The sequence below is a fragment of the Danio aesculapii genome, chromosome 2 (genome assembly GCF_903798145.1).
Source record: "Danio aesculapii chromosome 2, fDanAes4.1, whole genome shotgun sequence".
NCBI lineage: Eukaryota > Metazoa > Chordata > Actinopteri > Cypriniformes > Danionidae > Danio > Danio aesculapii.
The window spans coordinates 29567182-29588559 of NC_079436.1; the positions used below are offsets into that span (position 1 = coordinate 29567182).

The 21378-nt window shown below is 35.2% G+C and overlaps 1 protein-coding gene across 1 annotated transcript in view; it reads left to right on the top strand.

The window, feature by feature from the left end:
- Positions 1–21378, top strand: part of LOC130234882 (uncharacterized) — a 41774-nt gene that overhangs the window by 13249 nt on the left and 7147 nt on the right. The window contains exons 7-12 of the mRNA XM_056465209.1: positions 1358–1451; positions 1651–1797; positions 1872–1999; positions 2074–2210; positions 3396–3489; positions 3570–3645. Coding sequence (XP_056321184.1) covers positions 1358–1451; positions 1651–1797; positions 1872–1999; positions 2074–2210; positions 3396–3489; positions 3570–3645 — 676 coding nt within the window. The remainder of the gene's footprint in view (positions 1–1357; positions 1452–1650; positions 1798–1871; positions 2000–2073; positions 2211–3395; positions 3490–3569; positions 3646–21378) is intronic.

The window sequence follows — 21378 nt, forward strand, 5'->3', positions numbered from 1 at the left end:
AGTTTTTTTATTTGTAATGTTATATATACGCCTGGGCTACTTGTTAATTACACAAATTGTCCTAAATACTTTTGTAAAACCTTAATGTCACGAATCATTTTAAATGATTTTTGGCGCGGGATTCTACACCACTTCAGTGTATATTTTACATACAGGACCCCTCGTGAGTCATCAACACGGAGCGGAGCGGAGCGGTAATGGTAGCAGCAAGTTTTCCGCTCATTTAATGCCAAAACAGGTGAGTTAATTTGTACGTTTTATCGAAATTATAACGTAGTAATTTTATTTGAACAAAGAGAGTACAGAGTAGTGTGACGTTACGCTTTCTGCCTTTAACGTTACTGCGAATGCCTCATAAAATGTCACTCATAAATTTAGTTTTAGACAGCTTTCCTATCTTTACACATGCTTAAAATCAAAATTTTTACCGTATGTTTATTCGTTTGTGCGTAAATGGTATGGGTATGTTGTTGAAACTTATTTTAAATGTGAATGAATCAACTAATGCAATCCAATTTATTATTTAACGTCGCAAATTATGTGCTATTGAGCATTTTACACATGGTACACGATATCTGTAAGTGATTCTGGTCGGGCATGTGGAGAATGAATTCGTATCCTTACATGTATACCGTTAACAGCATTTCTTTTACGTTTGCCGTCAGCTAGTGTGTATAATTTTGAAAGAGTTTAAGGCGGGTTAATGTACACTGATTTAGTGTTCCTTTTTTCAAACGGAGACTCGACGCCTTGCGTGTCACGCTGAAAAAATAACGAACTATGCATGAAGCAAGTTGAATAAAAAGTAAGTTTTTCCTTTCCATTTTTGCTTGAAAATAAAATCATTAGCTTAACTTTAAGTTATACCGTTTTACATTAAGGATAGCAATTTAGTGTATGACGTCTGCTGCTGTGGTAAATGTTTTATTAATACTGCAAATGTTACTGATAATATATTCTAATATTCGTTTTATCATCTTTCTCCTGGAAAAGTCTAATGTTACTATTTACTAATATTATTTTTCATCGACGTTTGAAGGAAAAATGTACTAACCAGTCAATGTTTTTGTTATATTTCGAGTTAAAATCTTGCACTAAGACCGGTTTTGTGCAAAGATTAGAATCTAATGTTTTTTGTGACTTGTCCAACTATTGCAAGAATCCACAAAATGTTAAACTCTCCATAATGTGCAAAGTTGGATGTCTACTTTTACATGTCGTAAAAGAAATGTGGTAAACCAGACTTAGAATTTTGAAGAACATTGATATTTTTTGTTTATGTAAATGTTTTTCTTTTTTTGTTTGTTAGTGTTTATTACCAAACTCTATTATAATCATATCTTTTATTTCTAACCAGATGATCAACAGAATGCTGTTTAAAGTACAGTATCAAGCTCGTAAGAGATACATGAAGCTTCCAGTATTGGCATATGATGCCCTTATACGGGAAGGTAAGTTTTCATACAATTTTTTTTGATACCTGGCATTTTTTTGTTTTGTTTTTTGGCTAATGTCTCTGTATATTAGTTTAGCTTAAAATACGTTTAGAAACAGATATCATGAAACAACTGATGGAAAATTGTAATTTATTTAAATATTTGTTTTTCTATTCACCTAATTATATTATTTATTTTATGCCATTTTGTGTAGTCAAGGAGAAATTTGGTATATCTCCAGATCATACCATTTATTTGGCAGACGAGACCGGAACTGAAGTGGATGAAGATGTTTTTGCTGATATTATGGAACAAAAGCCTGACACACTTTGGACAATTGTTGATTCTATGGCTACAGAAGGTTTGCAAGGCTGCAAATGCAAATATGTGTGTTTTAAATAGTTATGTATTTGTAACATTTCATTTTCTTGTTAGATTCTACTGCCCCACCAACCTCTCAATTTTCAAGTGAAATGAAAACGGTGTCACCAACAGACAGCTGTGTTTCTGTTCTCTCAACAAAAAGACCTCGAACTGACGACCAATTTACTGAGGCCAAGGAGGTAGATTACATGATTAAAACCTATATAAATGTTGCTTTATGAAATTATTTGATCAATTTATCTTTGTTTTTAAGCTTGTAAAAGATGTATTGGGGAAAAAAAGTGCAGGGGAGAAGATTTTTCAGGAGTACAGAGCAACTGGGAAAATCACAGATTCTACAAGGCGAATTCTTGTGAATGCTGTAGTTGGAGACATGATTGAAAAACATGGGTAAAGTATATAAATATAAGCTGTTTTTACAATGCATTGTCATCCCAATTAAAGGGATGGTTCACCCAAAACTGAAAATTTTGTTATCATTTACTCACCATTTACTTGTTTTTTTTTCTTTCTGCTGAACACAAAAGAAGATATTTGAATAATGTTGTAAACATGTAACCATTTTCCCACTGATGGGTTGCAGCTAGAAGGGCATCCGCTGCGTAAAACATAAGCTGGATAATTTGGTGGTTCATTCCGCTGTGGCGACCCCAGATTAATAAAGGGACTAAGCCGAAAAGAAAATGAATGAATGAACATGTAACCATTGATTGTGCTAAGAAAATCAATGGTTACAGAGTTCTAAAAGAATTTATTAAAACCACTAATTTGTGTTCACTAGAAAAAATAAACTCAATGGTTTCAAAGAACTTGAGGATGAGTAAATAGAGGAAATCTAAATTTTGGGGGACCCATAGCTTTTTAACAGACTTGAACATTCAAATCAAAATCTTTGAACTGTCTAGAAACTTGAGTCCAATTTTGCATATTAAAGGGACATTTAAACTAAAACTGAAAATTTACTCGCTATTTGCTCACCTTTAAATAGTTTCAGACTCTGGCTTTCTTTATTCAGTTGAACACAAAATAAGATATTTTCAAGAAAGCTGAAAACTTGTAACCATTGACTTTGTTAGTAGCAAATGCAAATAATATGGAAGTGAATGGTTACAGGTTTTCAACTTTCTTCAAATTATCTTTTTGTGTTCATAAAAAAAGTCTAGCAGGTTCGATAGAAGTAAAGTCTGGGTAAATGATTGTTAATCTGTGGGGTATAAATGAAAATCGGTTGTACAAAGTGTGTTACCTTGTGCAGCAAAACTGTTGCATCACTTCACTACCTCATCATGGGATAGTAAAGTGTGCATATGTGCATTTCAGAATCTTTGTGACGGTAATTTACCTAAATACTTCTCACTCAGTGTCCTATTAATACTTTGTTTTTGGAAATGGTACTCTGCTTACATACTGTTTACATATGGTAGTATGTGTACTATGAGTTTGTACACAGCAGAAGTCTGTATTGCTTGTTAAAGATTAAACTCTGCAGAAGCAGCACCCATGTTCTAGTTATTTGTTTTAATAAAGTACACAGTTTACTACATATTACACACTAAATTTTATTTATCTTCTTAGGAACATTCCACCAAAAGAAATACGAATTAAATATGCTGTTGGAATAGTGACTCTGTTCCCCTCCCTCAAAGATCCCTACTCCAAAAGAGGCTATGTGAGTTGTTGTTTATTTTCCCTAAAAAAATAAATAGTGTCTTTTTAATTTAACTAAAACATCTTGTTTTTTTATTGCAGGAACATTTTTATGATCCAGAAGGTAACTCTGGATACATAGCCTGGAGACTGAAAACGGTTCAAGCGCAACAGTCAAGTCAGTAGGACCAGCATTCCACAAGGCATCTCTGAGAGGAGGGGCCCTATCACTGAAAGAGCGTTTTTGACAACGGAGATACAGCTAGAGGGAGATAGCTGCCAGGAAGCCATTTCATTTCTAAAACACTGTTCTGATCTGGAGCAAGTGGCTGCAAAGATGAAATCCACTTTCCAGTATCGCCAGGAACTGATCCGCAATCCTGAAAAGTCATCATCTGTTTTCAATATATTCCCTAGGTTTCTTGACACAAAAGGCCTGGTATGTGCTGCACCAACTGATGGTGGTTTAAAATGGATTTTAATCTGCTGATGTGACATGACATTTCTGTTTTAATCTATATAAAACATTAGGTGCTTCAAGACTTTGAGTTGCTGTTTGGAGTAGAGACTTCAGCAAAGCTTCTGGAGAAGTGGGGATCTTCTCTTAAACACAAAGTTTTTTTCAATGTGACAAATGTTTGTCTAAAAAAATGACATTAATGACAAATTAAAGTTTTCAGGTATGAAATGCATATTCTGTGAAGTGATTTAATGTTGCCTGTGCTGTGTATTTTAAAGAAAATAAATTCTGTTTTGTAACTTTCTCCATGATTGTTTAATTTATGCGCTAAACACTTATTTTAATAAGGCTTTAACAGAAGAATTTATTTACATTTTGTTATTATTCCAGGGTGTTAACATTTTTAAATATACACTTATCTTTATGAGTTTCATGTGTGGAAAATGTTAACTTTTACTCATGTTAGTTTAAAGAAAATAGAATTTATGCTGAATATGACCTGGCTATGGTGATGGAGTATTTACTATACACTATATCTAGTTTATAGTTTTTACACTCTTAGTGTAAGATTATTTACTCAGCTTAAGTGTATATATTCAACACTTTTCAAAGAGTAACTTATACACTGGGCTGGTGGGACTCGTATATACACCAGAAGAGAGTGTAATTTAACACCTGAGGAGTTATATGTACACTGGACAATTTGCCCTGCAGGTGTTAAAAATGTTTAATGTGGTGTGCATTTTTACACTCTAAGTGTAAAATATTTTACACTGCAGAGGTGTACATATTCAACACTTTTCAAAGTGTAATCTTGACACTTGGCTGGTGGGACTCATATAGACACCAGAGAAGTGTTAAATTCAACACCTGTGGTGTAAAATGTACACTGGCAAATTTGCTGTGTATGATTTATGCAAATTACCTGTGAAATTATCAGATTTTCATCAACAAGTTTTGCGATACTGGTATCTATTATTTAAACATAATTTTACTCCACACAATACACCCCTGTGGAACAATAAATATATTCTTTGTAACCGAAAATCTTTGTTTGTAGGATCTTGGATGGAAAAAGGAATTTGGGCCATATCACATTTGATGGATAATTGTGGTCAATTTTTACATTATAGTGATTTATGTGCTAAATTTAATTTTCCATGCTCATTTAGAGAATATAATAAAGTAATCAAGGCCATTCCAATATCCCTACAAACAATGGTTCAACAATTTATATTGTATTCAGATACTATACCAAAAATGAGATCACTCTGTATTGACGGTGTTAATGTTAATAGCAAACAGTTTACAAATAAGTTTGTTAGAAATGTATTGTCAAAACAATATTTTCCATGTCAATTAAGGAGAAAATATGTTCTACAAGATTTCAATGAAGAAGAAGCATGAAGAATAAGGAAACGTTACTTATCGTATCCGGTTCTTCCTAAGGCTAAAGAAGTAGTATTTAAAATTTTAAATGACATATACCCATCTAATAATTTTTTATTTGAAAAATTTAACTGGGGAAACAATTCATGCAGTTTTTGTGAGAAAGATATTGAAAGTGTAGAACATATGTTTTTTCACTGTGAAGTTATGAAACATTTTTGGATGGAATTTCAAAACTGGCTGCATTCCAAACAGATACAAATACACTCCTTAACTGTGGTCTCAATCAAAGTTGGTATATTTTTGAAAGACAAAGATCTAGACTTTTTGGTTAATAATCTAATTATTCTAGCTAAACACTTCATTCATAGATGTAAATTTGTAAAGGTGAAACCCAATTTCAATGGATGGAGGAATGATCTGAAGATGCTCGTAAGGTCTTTACACTTCATGAGGAACAAAAATGCCCGAAAACTTTCACATGCCTTGAACTCGTTTCTATTACTAGATTAAGACTCTCACGCCCCTACTTTTATTTAATTGTATTTATTTATGTTTTTTTTTTTTGTTATGTTCCTAGTAATGTACTTTTATATCAACACTAACACTATAAGTATTGGATTGTTGTATATGCCGTAATGGTTTGTACTTGAACGTATTATATTAATAAATAATAAAAAAAATAAATAAATAAAATATTTAAAAAAATCATCACCTTAACAAACATGGCTTCAACGGACCAGCACGTAAGTAATCATTTCATTTATTATGAAAATTATTGCCTTTGTTAGAAAAGGTAGTTATTAGAAACTTTATTAACAGGCGACCTGTTTACTGACACATTGTCTTGTTAAATCAACTAATCTACTTAATCTTTAATTTATATTTAATTTACTCAAAGCAACTTTGTAGTCAAAGTATCAATACTTCATCAATATATGCAATTGCACCATTGAAGGTAGTAAAACTACATTATTCACAAACTAGTGTATACTTTATATTTGGTATTCTGCTCAAATAAAGTATATAGCATTGCACACTGTCTTTTTTCTTTCACATTCAAGGAGAATTTTCTTGACGAGCAAAACATATTGTCTTGTTTTGAGAAATAATATGTTAATATTAATTGAGTTTTTGCCAATGGGGTAAGCAAAATAATCTTGCGTCAAAAGAAAAAACAAGATTAATTTGCTTACCCCATTGGCAGATTATTTTGCTTGTTTTAAGGAAAAACTCACATTAACATATTATTTCTCAAAACAAGACAATATGTTTTGCTCGTCAAGAAAATTCTTCTTGATATGAGAGATTTTAGATATTTATTCTAGAAACAAGATAAAATCTAAACAAGAAAAGCATTTTTTGCAGTGCTCCCTCTAAACAAAATTTATATAATGAAAACTTAAATGTGAAAGAAAAAAGACAGTGTGCAATGCTATATACTTTATTTGAGCAGAATACCAAATATAAAGTATACACTAGTTTGTGAATAATGTAGTTTTACTACCTTCAATGGTGCAATTGCATATATTGATGAAGTATTGATACTTTGACTACAAAGTAAGCATAATAAAAAATTTAATTTGCTTTCTGTAAATTAAATATAAATTAAAGATTAAGTAGATTAGTTGATTTAACAAGACAATGTGTCAGTAGGGCGCCTGTTAATAAAGTTTCTAATAACTACCTTTTCTAACAAAGGAAATAATTTTCATAATAAATGAAATGATTACTTACGTGCTGGTCGTTGAAGCCATGTTTGTTAAGGTGATGATAAGATCACGTGAATTATGGTTCGTCGTTTAATCGGCGTCCAATCCCGGCTAACTTCCGGAAAGGTAGAGTAGCCAATAGCGCTAGAGATAACAAGTGAACCAAGTCCCGCCCCAGGACTGACAAAATTGCAAAATGTTTCGCGCGAGCAGAGAGAAGAACCAGCGAGCGAGCGGAGAGAACTGATCGCGCCCGCGCTGTAGGCATGACCTCGCTCGCGAGAGCGTACATCGTGCGCACAGATGATGAGGTGCGCGCGCGGGACTTGTTTTCTTCGCGCTGGATCAGTTGAGCGCGCGCGTGAAGATCCCCTGTGCGCTCGCGAGCTGTAGTTTTCTCGCGTGTAGATCTGTAATCTGCTCACGGTTCACTTCTCCTCGCGCGCAAACATCACCGCTGCGCTCGATTAATATTGGCATTGATTTGCCGCCATAATAAACAATAAATATGTATAAAATTAAAGATTCAGTAAGCTTCAAAACTGAAGTCTCATTGAAAGAGGTTTGAAAATGAAATGAAATGAAAATGCCAGCACTGTGACCATCCATAACAACGGGTGCTGCGGACAACAACTGTTCAATATTATGTGTGTGCATGGACTAGGGCTGTGCGATATGGGTAAAAGAAACCTATCACGATTTCCTTGAACAATATTGTGACTTCGATTTTAATCACAATTTTGACCCACACAGGCTTTTTACAGTGTGAATCTATAACATATTTCCAAAGGAAAATAATTATATCTTTATCAAAGACCTGTAACGTCTCTAAAACAGACCAAAAATGTCTGTAGAACAGACCTATGGCAAGACAAATAAACAGGCTTGTATGTGTCATGTGTGTCGTCAAACAAAAGTAATACTCATATGTTCTGCTTGACCACATATCAGAAGTAGTTTCTATGTGTCCCTAGATTTATTTTTTTTGGCATGCATAGATTATAGACCTCTTTGTGATGCTGACATGAAATAGGCCGTTCATGTATTGTGCCATTTGTGTGCACAAGTTCATTATTTCCAATTATTTTCAATATCTAAACTTTTCAGAATGCCACACCGCTAGTCACATAACAACAACTGACCGATCATCTTCATACTTTGTTTGGAATACACACATTTCAGTTATAACGGTAGGCTAATAACCTCAGACAAACACAGAACATTCAAACACTGCAGTGCTTTTAAATTTTCTCCATAAATAAAACTTGTATCAGAGCTGCAGCAATGTTTTGTTAGTTTGTAGTCCTCTGAGAAAACGGTTGATGGTCGCCTAGCATTGACAAAGGAGCACGAGCAAAAAGCACGTTGAAAATGGCTTTTAGATCCCGTTGGTTATTGACAGGTCTTACAAATTACCTAGTTCTATCTAGTTACCCAGCCTTCCTGTATGCAAAGTAATCCTACACCACAGATGTTGACTTTTTTTGGGCACCAAGTCTGTGCTGAACTCATCATCCCCGTTTATGCAGGCTCTTCATCATTAAGTTCAGTCTCCTGTTCTTGCGCTCTGTTTAGGCACACTACATTATGATTGGTTCAAGTAGTTTACTGCGGGAGAAGTATTAATCTGGATTGGAGCGCGCAAATGCAGTAATGCTGCATTCACACCTGATGCAGATGAAGCAGCAAGTGTGAGTGATTTACATGTTAAGTCAATGCAAAGACGCGAATAGATCCTGTGGTGCGATTCGCGTGAATCAGGCATCGCAAATGACACAATTTGCACGAATGTCCTTCAGTGGACATTTGCGCCGCGTTAACCAATCAGTAGCTTGCTCTTGTATGGGGCATGGTATGATGTAGTGCCTGTTGTTGGTGTCTTGAGGGGAAATCCTCTTGCAGACACCGGACAACAGTTCATCAAACTGGGCTGGGCTCAGTCGGAAGCACATCTGAAAGCTTCCATCATCCAGATGCAGTTTCTGGAGGAGTTGATGGGCGCAACTCTGAAATCAGAATCTAGTGGACTTTGACACGACCCTGAATTAATCTACGCTGTTTTTCATCATTCTTAAAGCCATTTAGCAATGAAGCTAGAGTCACCGGGCAGACAGAAGCCCTGCCCATGATGTGAATCTGCGTCTATTTTGAATTGAATTTGAAGTGTGAATGAAGCGAGTAAACTCAAAATGTTCATGCGTCTTTTAATGTGCGTGGTGGGTCTGGTGTGAACACAGCCTAAGGCGAATTAGAAATCATGCATGTTCAAATCATGATTTTGATACGATTTTAATTGATTGCACAGTCCTAGCATAGACTTACTTATGTGCTCACAAGTTGAGACAGTATGTTATATTTTTATTGTTTAACGAACGTGACAGGTGTCTTTTGCAGCACCACATTTTTTTTAGACAGTGTGATGATAAAACAACTTCAACTTTCACTCACTGCAGTGCCAATTTTCATACTGTCAGTTCCAGAGCAGTGGACCAATCAGAAGAACTCTAAGGCAGGACTACTGTTGCAAGCTTCTGTTTACAGTAGCAAGTTGGCATGGCAACAGTAACATGGTGGAACCATTTCTGAGCACTAGGTCTCACGAGTTCAGCAAAAACATGTTTTTTGTGAATGGCTCCTTAAGCCGAGTTCAGACTGCATGATTTTCAAAGTAGTCGCATCTTGTATGTTTTCACACTGCATGACTACCTGGGGTAGCATTCTGTCGGCGCTGTGTTTAAACTGCAGGATGGATCAACGATGGGGGTTTCACACTGCATGACTTTACAATAGGAAGAATCGCAGACAACATTGTACTACATTGTACAACATTGTCTACATACATCTCACAACCAAACACGCATGAGGAGTGACTTGGAAACAACGCATGGTCACTTAGTATATCTTCTGTTATTAACTACAGAATGAGTAAGAAGCCTTTAGTTGGGTAGAAAATGTATTTATTTTGCTTACCTTTTGCTCAGTTTTTCCTCCATTTCTTGGGTCCAAATAGACTGAAAATAAGCACTTTTAACTTCTCTCCATCCCCCATTGACCTGCAGATACCCGTACTAGTGGATGCTGCTCTCTCATTGGCTGTAGGTAATTGCTGATGTTATTTTCAATCAAAACACATTTCACATGGCATAATTTTTGAATCGCCGACAGGTCCAGATATTTAGCATGCCAAATCTGCGATTCTCTCAGATTGCATCTTTGATAGTTCACTCTGTGTGAATGTTACTCACGTGAACGAGCACCGATTTGCCTGTGATTTCAGGCATTTGTAGAATTAGTTGTTGCACTGCTGTGGTGTTTTCTGGCTAACTGCAGTGACGCACATCTGGACTGACTGTATGACTGTATTCATTGTGGCAGTCCGTGAACCAAGCCGTGAGAAATACATTTACCGATATACCCCTAATATTTATTTATTTATTTACTGCAATGTGAGTGCTATACTTGTTAATGTCAGCTTGGACATTAACAGAACAAGAATGATATTATTGTAGACTAACGTTGCATTCATGGTGTTTTTTGAGATTACAGAGCTGAGGGACTTGAAGCAGTGCTGCTGCTTTGGTAAACTGGGATCAGCTTCTGCTGTGGAATAAAAGACCTTGGGGTTAATAGACAGACAAGAGTTTGGGGGATTGATAGACACTCCATGCTAACATAATCAACACACCCCCAGCCCCAGCAGACCCGCACTCAGTGGGAATTTATGAATTTATTAAACACAAAATGCTTATCCTGCCAACTATTAGCATGAATTAACTCCTACATGTATCTACTTGAGCATTTCCACTGGTGTCTGCGTGAATGTGTAGGTATAGATTTAGAGAAGGTTGTATTTTTTTGTCCTTTTGTCGTGAGCTCAGTGAGTTTGCTTTACAAATTCATTTTAATTATCATGGGTTATTGCTCCTCCTATTGGTGTTGATATTTGGATTATGCTAAACAGCTTGGCGGTTTTCCACTTTGAGTCAATCAAACGAAATTAGCTTTGTGTTTTGTTTAGGATTTAGCATCTCTCATGTGGTAAAAATATCTTTTTTTGCATTGGGCAATTACTGTAATGCTCAAAACAATATTTAATGAATGCAGAAGGACAGTTGTTGTACATCCTGATAGTGCACTGGTTTTGTTTTGAAGCTGATTGTTTAATTGATAATGAAGAGAAATATCTCTGTCTTCCTCTGGTCTCCATTCTGAATGCTGAATGAAGCGTTGCTGCTCTTGGATTGGCAGACACTGCTCATTTAAGGTGTTAGGAGCGAGTAGAGTAAGGGTGAATTATGCATAGCTCTGGATTAGCATTATGCCATCTCCAAAAAGCTGACCGGAGTTGTTGATGTCTTCATTTGCTTTAAAGGGCACCTAGTTTACCCCTTTTCCCAGATTTAATACAAGTCTTTTGTGTCTCCAGGAGGTGTCTGTAAAGTTTCAGCTCAAAACACCCATCAGATTATTTATTATGCCTTTCAGATGTTTGTATTTTATAGCTCTGAGCATCAGGTAGTGTTTTTTGTGAACTGTGCCAATGCTAGTCCTCCCCGCCCACTGTTCACACGTGCCTGTCAGAGTGTGCCTCAATCTCCGCCCTTGACTGCATCAGACAACAGACAGTCATGAAGGAAGCAGATCTCATGTAACGTTTGTGAGAAATACTACAGGAAGAACTTTCCCTATGATTATTTGATGTGTTTGTTGTGGAGTTGCAATGATGAGTCACTCACAGTGTCGTTACAAAGTTCACACTTACACACACCACAGCGTGTATGTAACTTTGCACTGTTTTTGCACAACAAATGCGACAGGATACAGGTTAATATCTACTGCTGTATGGATATCCATTATGTTAATATACAAAATAAACCTGATTTACTGTCCACAACCCGGGATTGAAGCTTCTTCTTTTATAATTGTACTGACACTGCTGTATTGATAAAGTAAAGCCGAAGTAAATCGCTGTAATTCATTACATACATGCACTGTTTTAAACGCGTTAAACTTGTAAAACTCACTCTTGATCACATTTGATGATGATTGATGATCCTTGCAAACTGAACAGATCTTTTAATCCCAGTTGCTTTATGGACGTCCTGTCTTGTTGATACGATTATACGCGTTACTACGGAGACATGTTAATACTCAGCTGTCAATCAATTTTGTGGGCGGGGAAACCGCATTCCAACGTCTAGTTGCGTTTGGCCTCAAAATGGGAGGGATTTGGACCCTATTTTAACGTAAGGAAATTAAAAAAAGAGACTTACTGTCTTTATATCCCCCCAATATGACTGTTAGCACACTATACCTACACTCAGTTCTGTCAAACAGCTTTCAAAAGATGATTTTTATCATAGGTGCCCTTTAATGAAAACTGGTCTGCAGCATCTCAAAGCGGCCTGACACACCTGATGCTGATCATAACCTCCTCAGGCATGAGTGTCCACATACGTGGACAGCACATTTTAGCTCTTAAGTGGCTATTTGAAATACTTTAAATGTTTTATATTTTGTTACAGACATATAGTGTCATCCTGCAACTGTTTTGCAGCAAATGAAATGTCCAAAATAGGGAAAAAATGTTATTTTTACTCTCTGATAGTCAAAGCAAGTTAATTAAAAAAAAAAAAAAAACAGTCAGGAAAAAGTGTTTTATGTAAATTTGAACCATGAGGCCACATCTATGGACATCATTTTTCTCTAAAAGTACATCATATCAAAAGATGATCCTTAAGATTTTTATTCTAATTAGGTTCCAATAAACCCAAATAGCAAAGAGAAATAAAAAATGCATGTAAAAATACACCTTGGGCCTTAAGAGATTATAGCATCTTACAGGCTTGTTTTCTGAGATTGCCTTGTAAATATAACAGTATAGACATCAGGAATATATATATATATATATATATATATATATATATATATATATATATATATATATATATATATATATATATATATATATATATATATATATATATATTTGTCTCTAAATGAAGGGTATTTTGTTCTAAAATAAGTGTACTAATAAAAAGCATTTTGAACACCCATTTCTATTTTTCTTTAGTCATATAATTTAAGGAATACAAAAATATAATTAAAAGAAATTTTAAAAATAGTAGAAAAATTAAAAATAAATACTATGACTATACATTCAAACTGTTGCATTGTAAAAATGTTGATGGAATTGCAGAATGCAGTGATTCAAAAGTAATTTACTGTATAAAATGACAAGGACTTTAGATAAAAAAAATCAATAGTGAGTCTTCATTTTGAACTTCTTGTTGACAGAAATGTATTATTATTATTGTTTTTAACAAACTATTACATAATTGTTTAATGTGAATTGGAATAAAACTGATTTAAAGGACAAATTCACTCCCAAATCAAATTTCCTGATCATTTACTGTAGGGATGTCCTGATACAGGTTTTTTGCCCTTGAGTTCGTGTCAGTCTTTTTTTTTTTTTAAGATTTATTTTTGGCCTTTTTGCCTTTATTAGATGAACAGTATTGAGACAGGAAGCAAAGTTGGAGAGAGAGGGGGGTAGGGTAGGGAAATGTCCTCGAGCTGGGATTCAAACTCGGGACGCCCTGACGTGCTACTGCACCATATGTCGGTGCGCTAACCACTAGGCTATTGCCCTGACTGAGTCAGAGTCATTTGATTTTGAGTATCTACTGGTACCGAAACCTGATCTGATACTTCGATAATACTCCAGGATGTTCCTTATTTTTTATTTGATTCACCTTATTTTAACATTCAACAACTCTGTTAAAAAACAGCACTTCTGTTAGGTAGCTTGAACAATCAAGTAATAAATAACATAAATTCTTCACTTTTGGACTTTAGTGCAACAGTAAAAAAAAAAAAAAAAATCTAATATAAAAACAAATAGCACCTTAACTTAAAATACACAGCAGGCAATCCCAAGTTTACATATCTCACAGTTTACGATGACAATGTTGCCGTCAACTTATCAACTTGCTGCTTCTGTGTTAAGTCAAGAAATATATTTGAGTCCATATCGGAAGGTAACATCCGATTCCGATCGAGTCTGAAACCACGTGATCAGGCCCGATTTCTGACATCCCTAATTTATTGTCACTCAGAACTTACTGTTCTGAAACTTTGAGTTTCTTTTGTTGAAGACAAAACAAGATATTCTAATGGATGTTGGAAAAAAGCAGCCTATGACATCCATAGAAGGAACAAAATATGAAAGTCAATGGCTGTTTTTTCCAACATTATTTAATATTTCTTCCTTCGTGTTCAATAGAGGAAATAAGGTCAAACAGGTTTGGAACCAGTTGGAGGATGAGTAAATGATGGCAGAATTAGCATTTTTGGGTGAACTATCCCTTTAAGATAAAGTACTGTATTTCATTGGATTCCTAAACATTCTCTTTTTGTTTAAAGTGTTAACTAAATTGAAGTTTAGTGGTTTCATTTCATTTGGCATGATTTTTGAATGCTAAAAAAAACACAGCAGAATCCAGAAGATTAAAGAAGAAAAAATTTGGCAAAATATTTTAAGCCCAAAGAAAAAACTTCCGTAGGGCCCCCATTGCTATTCCACAGTAGAAAGTTCCTCTTGAATTAATAACTTCTAGACAGACAGACAGATAATAAAATAATTTAAAATATAATTTATGTAATTAAATTGAAGTTGATTTAACAGTGCTCTATTATTGCTCTTGTACCAGCTCCTTTTTGATACCTTTATATTTGCTGGTATATGTCAGGTTTCTCCCACTAGAGGAAATGGTTCATTTTTATATGCCCTCTCTTTGTCTGTCCCTTCCTTTACCTTTCTGTCTGTCTCTGCGTGTTCCTCTCAGCCCCGTCTTTTTCTGTCCTGGAGTCACGCTAATCTGTGATCATGGCATTAATAGACACAGACAGGCGGAGGAGAGGTATCACAGCCCCTCCTTCCTCCCTCCGCAGCTCCATTGTCTGCCCGCGTCACTGGAGAAAAGTGCTGAACTGCGCCTTTTATTCAAATCATATCACATTTGATAAAGTCATCTCTCAGCCTAGAGCATCATATATACTTCTTTATTGCAGGTGAACAGTATCATTAACCTGTCGATCAAACATTTTGGCTTTTTGGCACTTTTTTCAGATTTGGCTTGTGGAGAAAATAAATGTTTGTTTTTTTCTGTATTCAGCTTTTAATGGCAGATGAATTTAATAGATGTAATTATATCATTGTCAGTGTGTTGGTATGGATATGAAAGTTTGTTACTCCAAAATGGTAATGTGAAACTAGGCATGGGCCGGTAAATGATTCTGACGGTAACCTTGGCTAAAAATATTACGGTTTCACAGTATTGTGGTTACTGCCCTAAAATATATTCGTTTTAAATGTCTGGGTAACGAACAAAAACTTTTTTCCCATTGAACACAATATATTTTATTCAGGGAAACATTTAAAATATTTTGGGACATGTCAGGCAAAAAAATTCATCTATCATTAACATCTGCTGTCTTTATTTGTTTCAAAAACACCGATTTCTTTACAATTAAAAACGACATCTTTCGAGATCTTTTCTGCTGGAGATACTGTTGTTCTAAAAAACAAAAACAAAAAAAGTAATTAAAAAAATCTTGCATATACCATAGGAACGGTTTTGGTGGTTTTAAAACCTTGACTTTTCTAAACTTGAAAACGCCCCTTGAAAACGGTTATCGTCCCATGCTTAAACTGTAAAACCCAAAAAGTTAAGGTAAACCGATTGCAACAAACCATTTAAGTTCAAAAACTAATCCTAATGAGTACTGTAAACTTAATCCATTTGAGTAAATGAAGCAATTTAAGCACAGTAAAACATGATAAATGAAGAGAACTCAAACCAACTGAGTACTGTAAAACCCCATAATTTAAGGCAACTCAAACTGTTTGAGGAAACCAATTGCTACAAATCCTTAGAGTTATAAAACTAATCTATATGAGTACTGTGAACTTACTCCGTTTACGTTGAAGTAATGAGGTATTTAATTAACTCATTACCTTCAACACTGAGTTCAAAACTCTTTTCAAATGATTAGAATTAACTTTCAGTCAATTTTAGGTTTACACTCATTTCATTTGATAAAGTTGATTGTTGGATTTTACAGTGTATGTGAAACTGCACAAAAAATGCGCCGACATTGGTGTTGTTTCCAATCATTTGCTTATCCAAAATAAATCTAGTTTAGTCTTTAGTATATAAAAAATAATTGACAGTATTCAGCGTTTTAAGCATTCAAATTTTTTTACAAAATATCAATTAAATATTGAATTAATGTAATTTTAAAGGGCTAACATTTGATTAGATTTTTACATTGAACATAGTAATTCGATTTTTGTTAGCTATGATTAGAAATTATGCAAATGAATAAAAATACAGTGGTCCCTCGTTAATCGCAGGAGTTACATTCTAAAGATAGCATGCAATAGGTGAAATCCATGAAGTAGTAGGGTTTATTTTTTACAATTATTATTTATATATATATATAGAAAACTTGCAAACATGCAGTACAGCACTTCCGAGTCACACTGCTAGCGGTCAAAGATTCTTGTAAATTTGGCAAGCTGAATGCATTCTGTACTGTACAGGAGACACAACATGGAGGAGATTGATTGACAATGGTCTACAGCCAATCAGGACACAGAACATAACACGCAAAGCAGGATGCAGAACACAATGTGCTGTAAAAAAAAAAAGCATGCCAAACTGCACACAAAAAAAATCTACGATACTGCGACACCGCGAAAAGTGAACTGCATTATGGCGAGGGACCACTGTATATAAAAAAACATATTCGATTAAATTACTTATGATTTTTTCAGACATTTTTGGCTCTACATGTAAAAAATAGAAAGCTGGGTTCCGATTTGTGTTGGGATAACATGAAGGAATTAAGTTAGCATATTAGTTTTTACAAATGTAAGTAGATTGAACATAAAACAATTAAGTTGTCCCCAAAAAACTTAAGAATTGTCTTGATTCAGCTCATTTTAAATAAGTTAAACAAAAAGCAAAGTCGTTTTTTTGAGTGTATGGACCTGTGTGTGTAATTTTAAGTTAACACGCAGGGGTTAACACAACGATAGATGCATGATTATATCAAATCAAATCAAAATCACTTTTATTGTCATATCCGCATGTGTACTATGATAAGTAAAAAGCTTAGGTGCTGGATCCAGACAGTGCAAAATACAACAACATACTCCGAAAAATAAAACAATATACGATCAGCAATGTTGACAGTAATGCGTCAAAGACAATAAATACATGAAAGACAATAAATACGTTAAGAAAAACACATTACACACATGTAGGCATATATTAAAGTCAATGTGATAGACGCACAATTATATCAAATAAAATAAAATCAAATAACTTTTTTCACATTATCAGACACATTACAGACATAGGCATATAATAAAGTCTTATCACATTTGATGAAGCCATCTCTCAGTGAAGAGCCTCATATATTTTGGCCTCGTTGTTACAGATATACAGTATCATTAAACAGTGTTCGGTGGTGCAGTTTCATTAAACACTGCTGATCAAACATGGCCTTTTCACTGCCGTCACATCCCTTCAGGCTAGTACAATCCACTGACAGGCCAAACCTCTAGAGTCCCGAGTCTCTTTTTGAGCCACTGAATAGGTCGTTTCCTGAGGACCTGAAGAGCCCTCTCTCGGCAAGGTCAGTCTCAGGCCTGCAGCCTCTTCTGCCTCAGGGCCTTGCAGATTCACTTTCATTTCATCAAGCTGTTATTGGAGAGAGCAGAATATTGAGCTGATAATATTGCTGTGCGTTTAGAGTTTTGGTTTGGTGTTTAATTTGAACATTTGTAGTTGTAGTAGTATGAATGAAAATAGATATCTTAAGCTTATTGAATTATTATTTTGTTTACATGATTATCAATGACGCATCATACTGTGATTTAAAGAGCCCCTATTATGGGTTTTTGAAAATGATCTTCCATGCAGTGTGTAACAGTGAAGTGAAATATCCAAGGCTTAAATCTGGAAGTGTGGCGTGTTAAAACTATTGATTCATCTATAAAAGAGTCGACTCAGAGTGGTTTAAATGAATCGTCAGGGTAACGAATCTTTAGCTGTGTCGGCGTGATGTCGATACAGAACTCAAACCCTGCCCATTTGTTGGAAAAGACTATGTATGGGACTTTGTCAGAGCTTGAGGGGAACTTTACAGTACACAGTTTTTGAACCACTTTCTTCCTCCATTTCACAAGTGTAAGTGTCCTAAGTGCGATTTAAAATGGTTGCCTCCTTGTTGTCTCTAGCTTGCAAAATGTGTCTTTAATTATGTTTTGTTATTTATAATTGCACCACATGTCTTGTACTATATCTAGTTAACTCTTTATATTCTTAAATCGGATCTAAAACCGCGTTGAAAACGCGACATGTGCCATTTCTTTACGGATTTAAACGCGTTTGTGAACTCGTGATCCTCTGCCGTTTGTCATTGTTATAGCCGCTGTCAGCTGTTCCTACACACAAGCGGCGGTCAAGTTTCAAAATAGTTCAGCTTTTGCCACTGTGTGGATTAATACTGGATGTGTGTTGTTGTTATTACTTGGGGTTGTGGTTAAGAATAGAGGATATGCTGGTGTTTAACTGCATTGATTTAATGCACTCCTGCATTGGGCTCGCACATACACTCTGAACTCTGACTACTTCAAAATTGTTGATAAGCTGTGGTGGGCATTACTCTCCGTCTCACGCTGTACGCAGTCGACCCCCAAAACAAAAATATGACATTTATTAAAGGAAAATAAGGGCTCTTTAATAAGAAAATGCATACTTATTGATGTTAATATAAATTTATTCTGTGAATGAATTATCAATAATATAATAAGTTTGTTGTAATAATATTTATAACTGTTTTAATAATAATAAAAAAGCAGTAATCATTTAATAAACTGGACATAGTGTGGACAAGTTTCCTAGTACTGGGTTGCAGCTGGAAGGGCATTCGCTGCACAAAGCATATGCTGGAATAGTTGGCGGTTCATTCCGCTGTGGTGACCTCTAAAATAGAGACTAAGCTGTAGGAAAATGAATGAATAAATGAATAATAACGTGGACTAATAATATTATAGTTGAATAAAATTGTAATTCCAAGTTGCTTTATATTTTTAAAAATAAAGTAATATATGTTCTTTCAGTAAAAAGCTCATTTGTTTAGTCAGTTGTACATGTCATTCATTTGTAATGTTATTAATATCTAATTTTGAAAGCGTTTGGTTCGTGTTTAAAAGAAGTCAAGGTGTATAAACAGAAATTAGTGTCAAATAAGCGTTATCCTTCTATTGCGTTGCCCTTGATGTTCATACAAAGCCAGGCCTGCTGTGGATCCCTTGAGCATCCAAGAGAGTAGCAGCTGCTCGCTCTGTGTGTGTGTGTGTGTGTGTGTGTGTGTGTGTGTGTGCGTGTGTGTGTGTGTGTGTGTGTGTGTGTGTGTGTGTGTGTGTGTGTGTGCGTGCGCGTGTTTGTCACAGACGTGGCTGTGTATATGTTTTCTACTGCTATTAATCACGAGTGCCCTGGCTAAACACTGTTTGAGTTGAATCTGTAAACATTGATAGTCGTCCTTGTGCAACTGGAAAGGTTTGATATGGGCTTTAGGCACATGTTTATTTCATTTCCAGGGAGGAGGGGGATTTAATGCTCAATAGGATGTGAGGTCACGGCATTCAGTGCAAATGCCCCAGCATCAACATTTCAATTCAATCGAAATCTTATTCAAAGTATCATTCATAAAAAAAATCCTTAGCTGAAATAAGTCTTGAAATTTTTTTTTTTAACCTGATGGCATTTGTGAAGTCCAGTCTGTTGTGATTGGTTAGCTTTCTACTTTAAGTCTAAAATCATTGGTTGGTAAAAAAAAATCTGTTTGTACACATTTGACATGATTATACGGGCCAAAATATTTCAGAAATTTGTCCATTTTTGCTGCAGGGACTGTGTGTTTGACCAAGTGCCGGTCTCTTTTCTTCAGCTTTCGTTTTCCAAGCCCATTATGTCCATGTGCTCTGGATGCCCATGATGTGAGGTTTTTTTTTTCCACTCTTAAATGTGAATCTCAATCGAATGCAGCACTTCAGAGAGGAACCCTGCATAAGCCAATCAGCAGTGTCGCTGAGCCCAGGCTTGGTATGATGCCGTTTAGAATGCAGGTGACAAAATGCCCCCCGGAAACTTCCATTTGCCAGTGGGCATCTGATTAATCACGATTATCATACCATTATCATACAATCACACACTAATCGTACATGCAGGGTCCCATCTGTGGTGTGTGTGTGAGTGTGTGTGTGTGTATATGGAATATTTTCTGTGAAGAAAGGTGTTTAAATATTAATCCTGTCTATCATTTTAAACTTCATTTTACAAGAGCATTGAGTATTCCATTGAATTGAAATGGATGAATTGCCTGCAGTGAAAGATCTCATTAATTCCGTTAATTGCGGCAGAGAATGGTTTGGCTGCTGTTTGTTTGCACTGGCTGAATGACAGCTCTGATAGTGAGTGAGGCAGATAAAGGCTCTTTGCTATGGATCAGTGGATTGCCCGCAAGTTTTTTTAATTCCGTGATGTCAGAAGTCGCTTAAATGGCTGTTTGCAGAAAGGGAAATAGCAAAACTGCTTGTCTTGTTAAAAACAGATCAAAAATAATCAAGGTCGTTTGACTGAGAGAAAGGTCGATTTTTGTGCTGGGTTTTGATTTTTTTGGCTGCAGATGCATGTTATTTTTGCGTATTATAAAGAGCTGTGTGATTTAATGTGAAAAGATTCTGATCTCAGTTTAAACATCCAAAATATTTTGTGTAAATGGCAGCGATTTGGCTACGTGTACAGCTCAGGATGATAATAATTTGAGTTTTGACCAAGAGGTAGCTGTTGTCATGCATAAACAAGTAATGGCTTCATATGTTGCTTTTCTTTCTATGCACCAAAAGGTAGTATTGTGATCAAATTGTATCCTTCAGAAGTGTACACTTATGTCTTCAGTAGGAAACAAGGAAAAAAAAAAAAAAAAAAGGTAAATCCCTTTTTTAGGAAACATGACACTTTAATTGAAGTTTGTATCAACTACTAGGGCTGCACGATATTGGGAAAAAACTGCCATTATGATTATTTTGTTTTTCTGTAATTTATTTATTTGTTTTATTTTGCAATATGAATTTAAATCCACAAGATGACTTGATTAGCTATTTGGAAAGAATTCATCATTTTGCATTGATTGATATTGATTTTATAGGGGAGTGCATCTGCATAAAATATGCAAAATTATACAAAAATATACTAAATATCATAAAGCA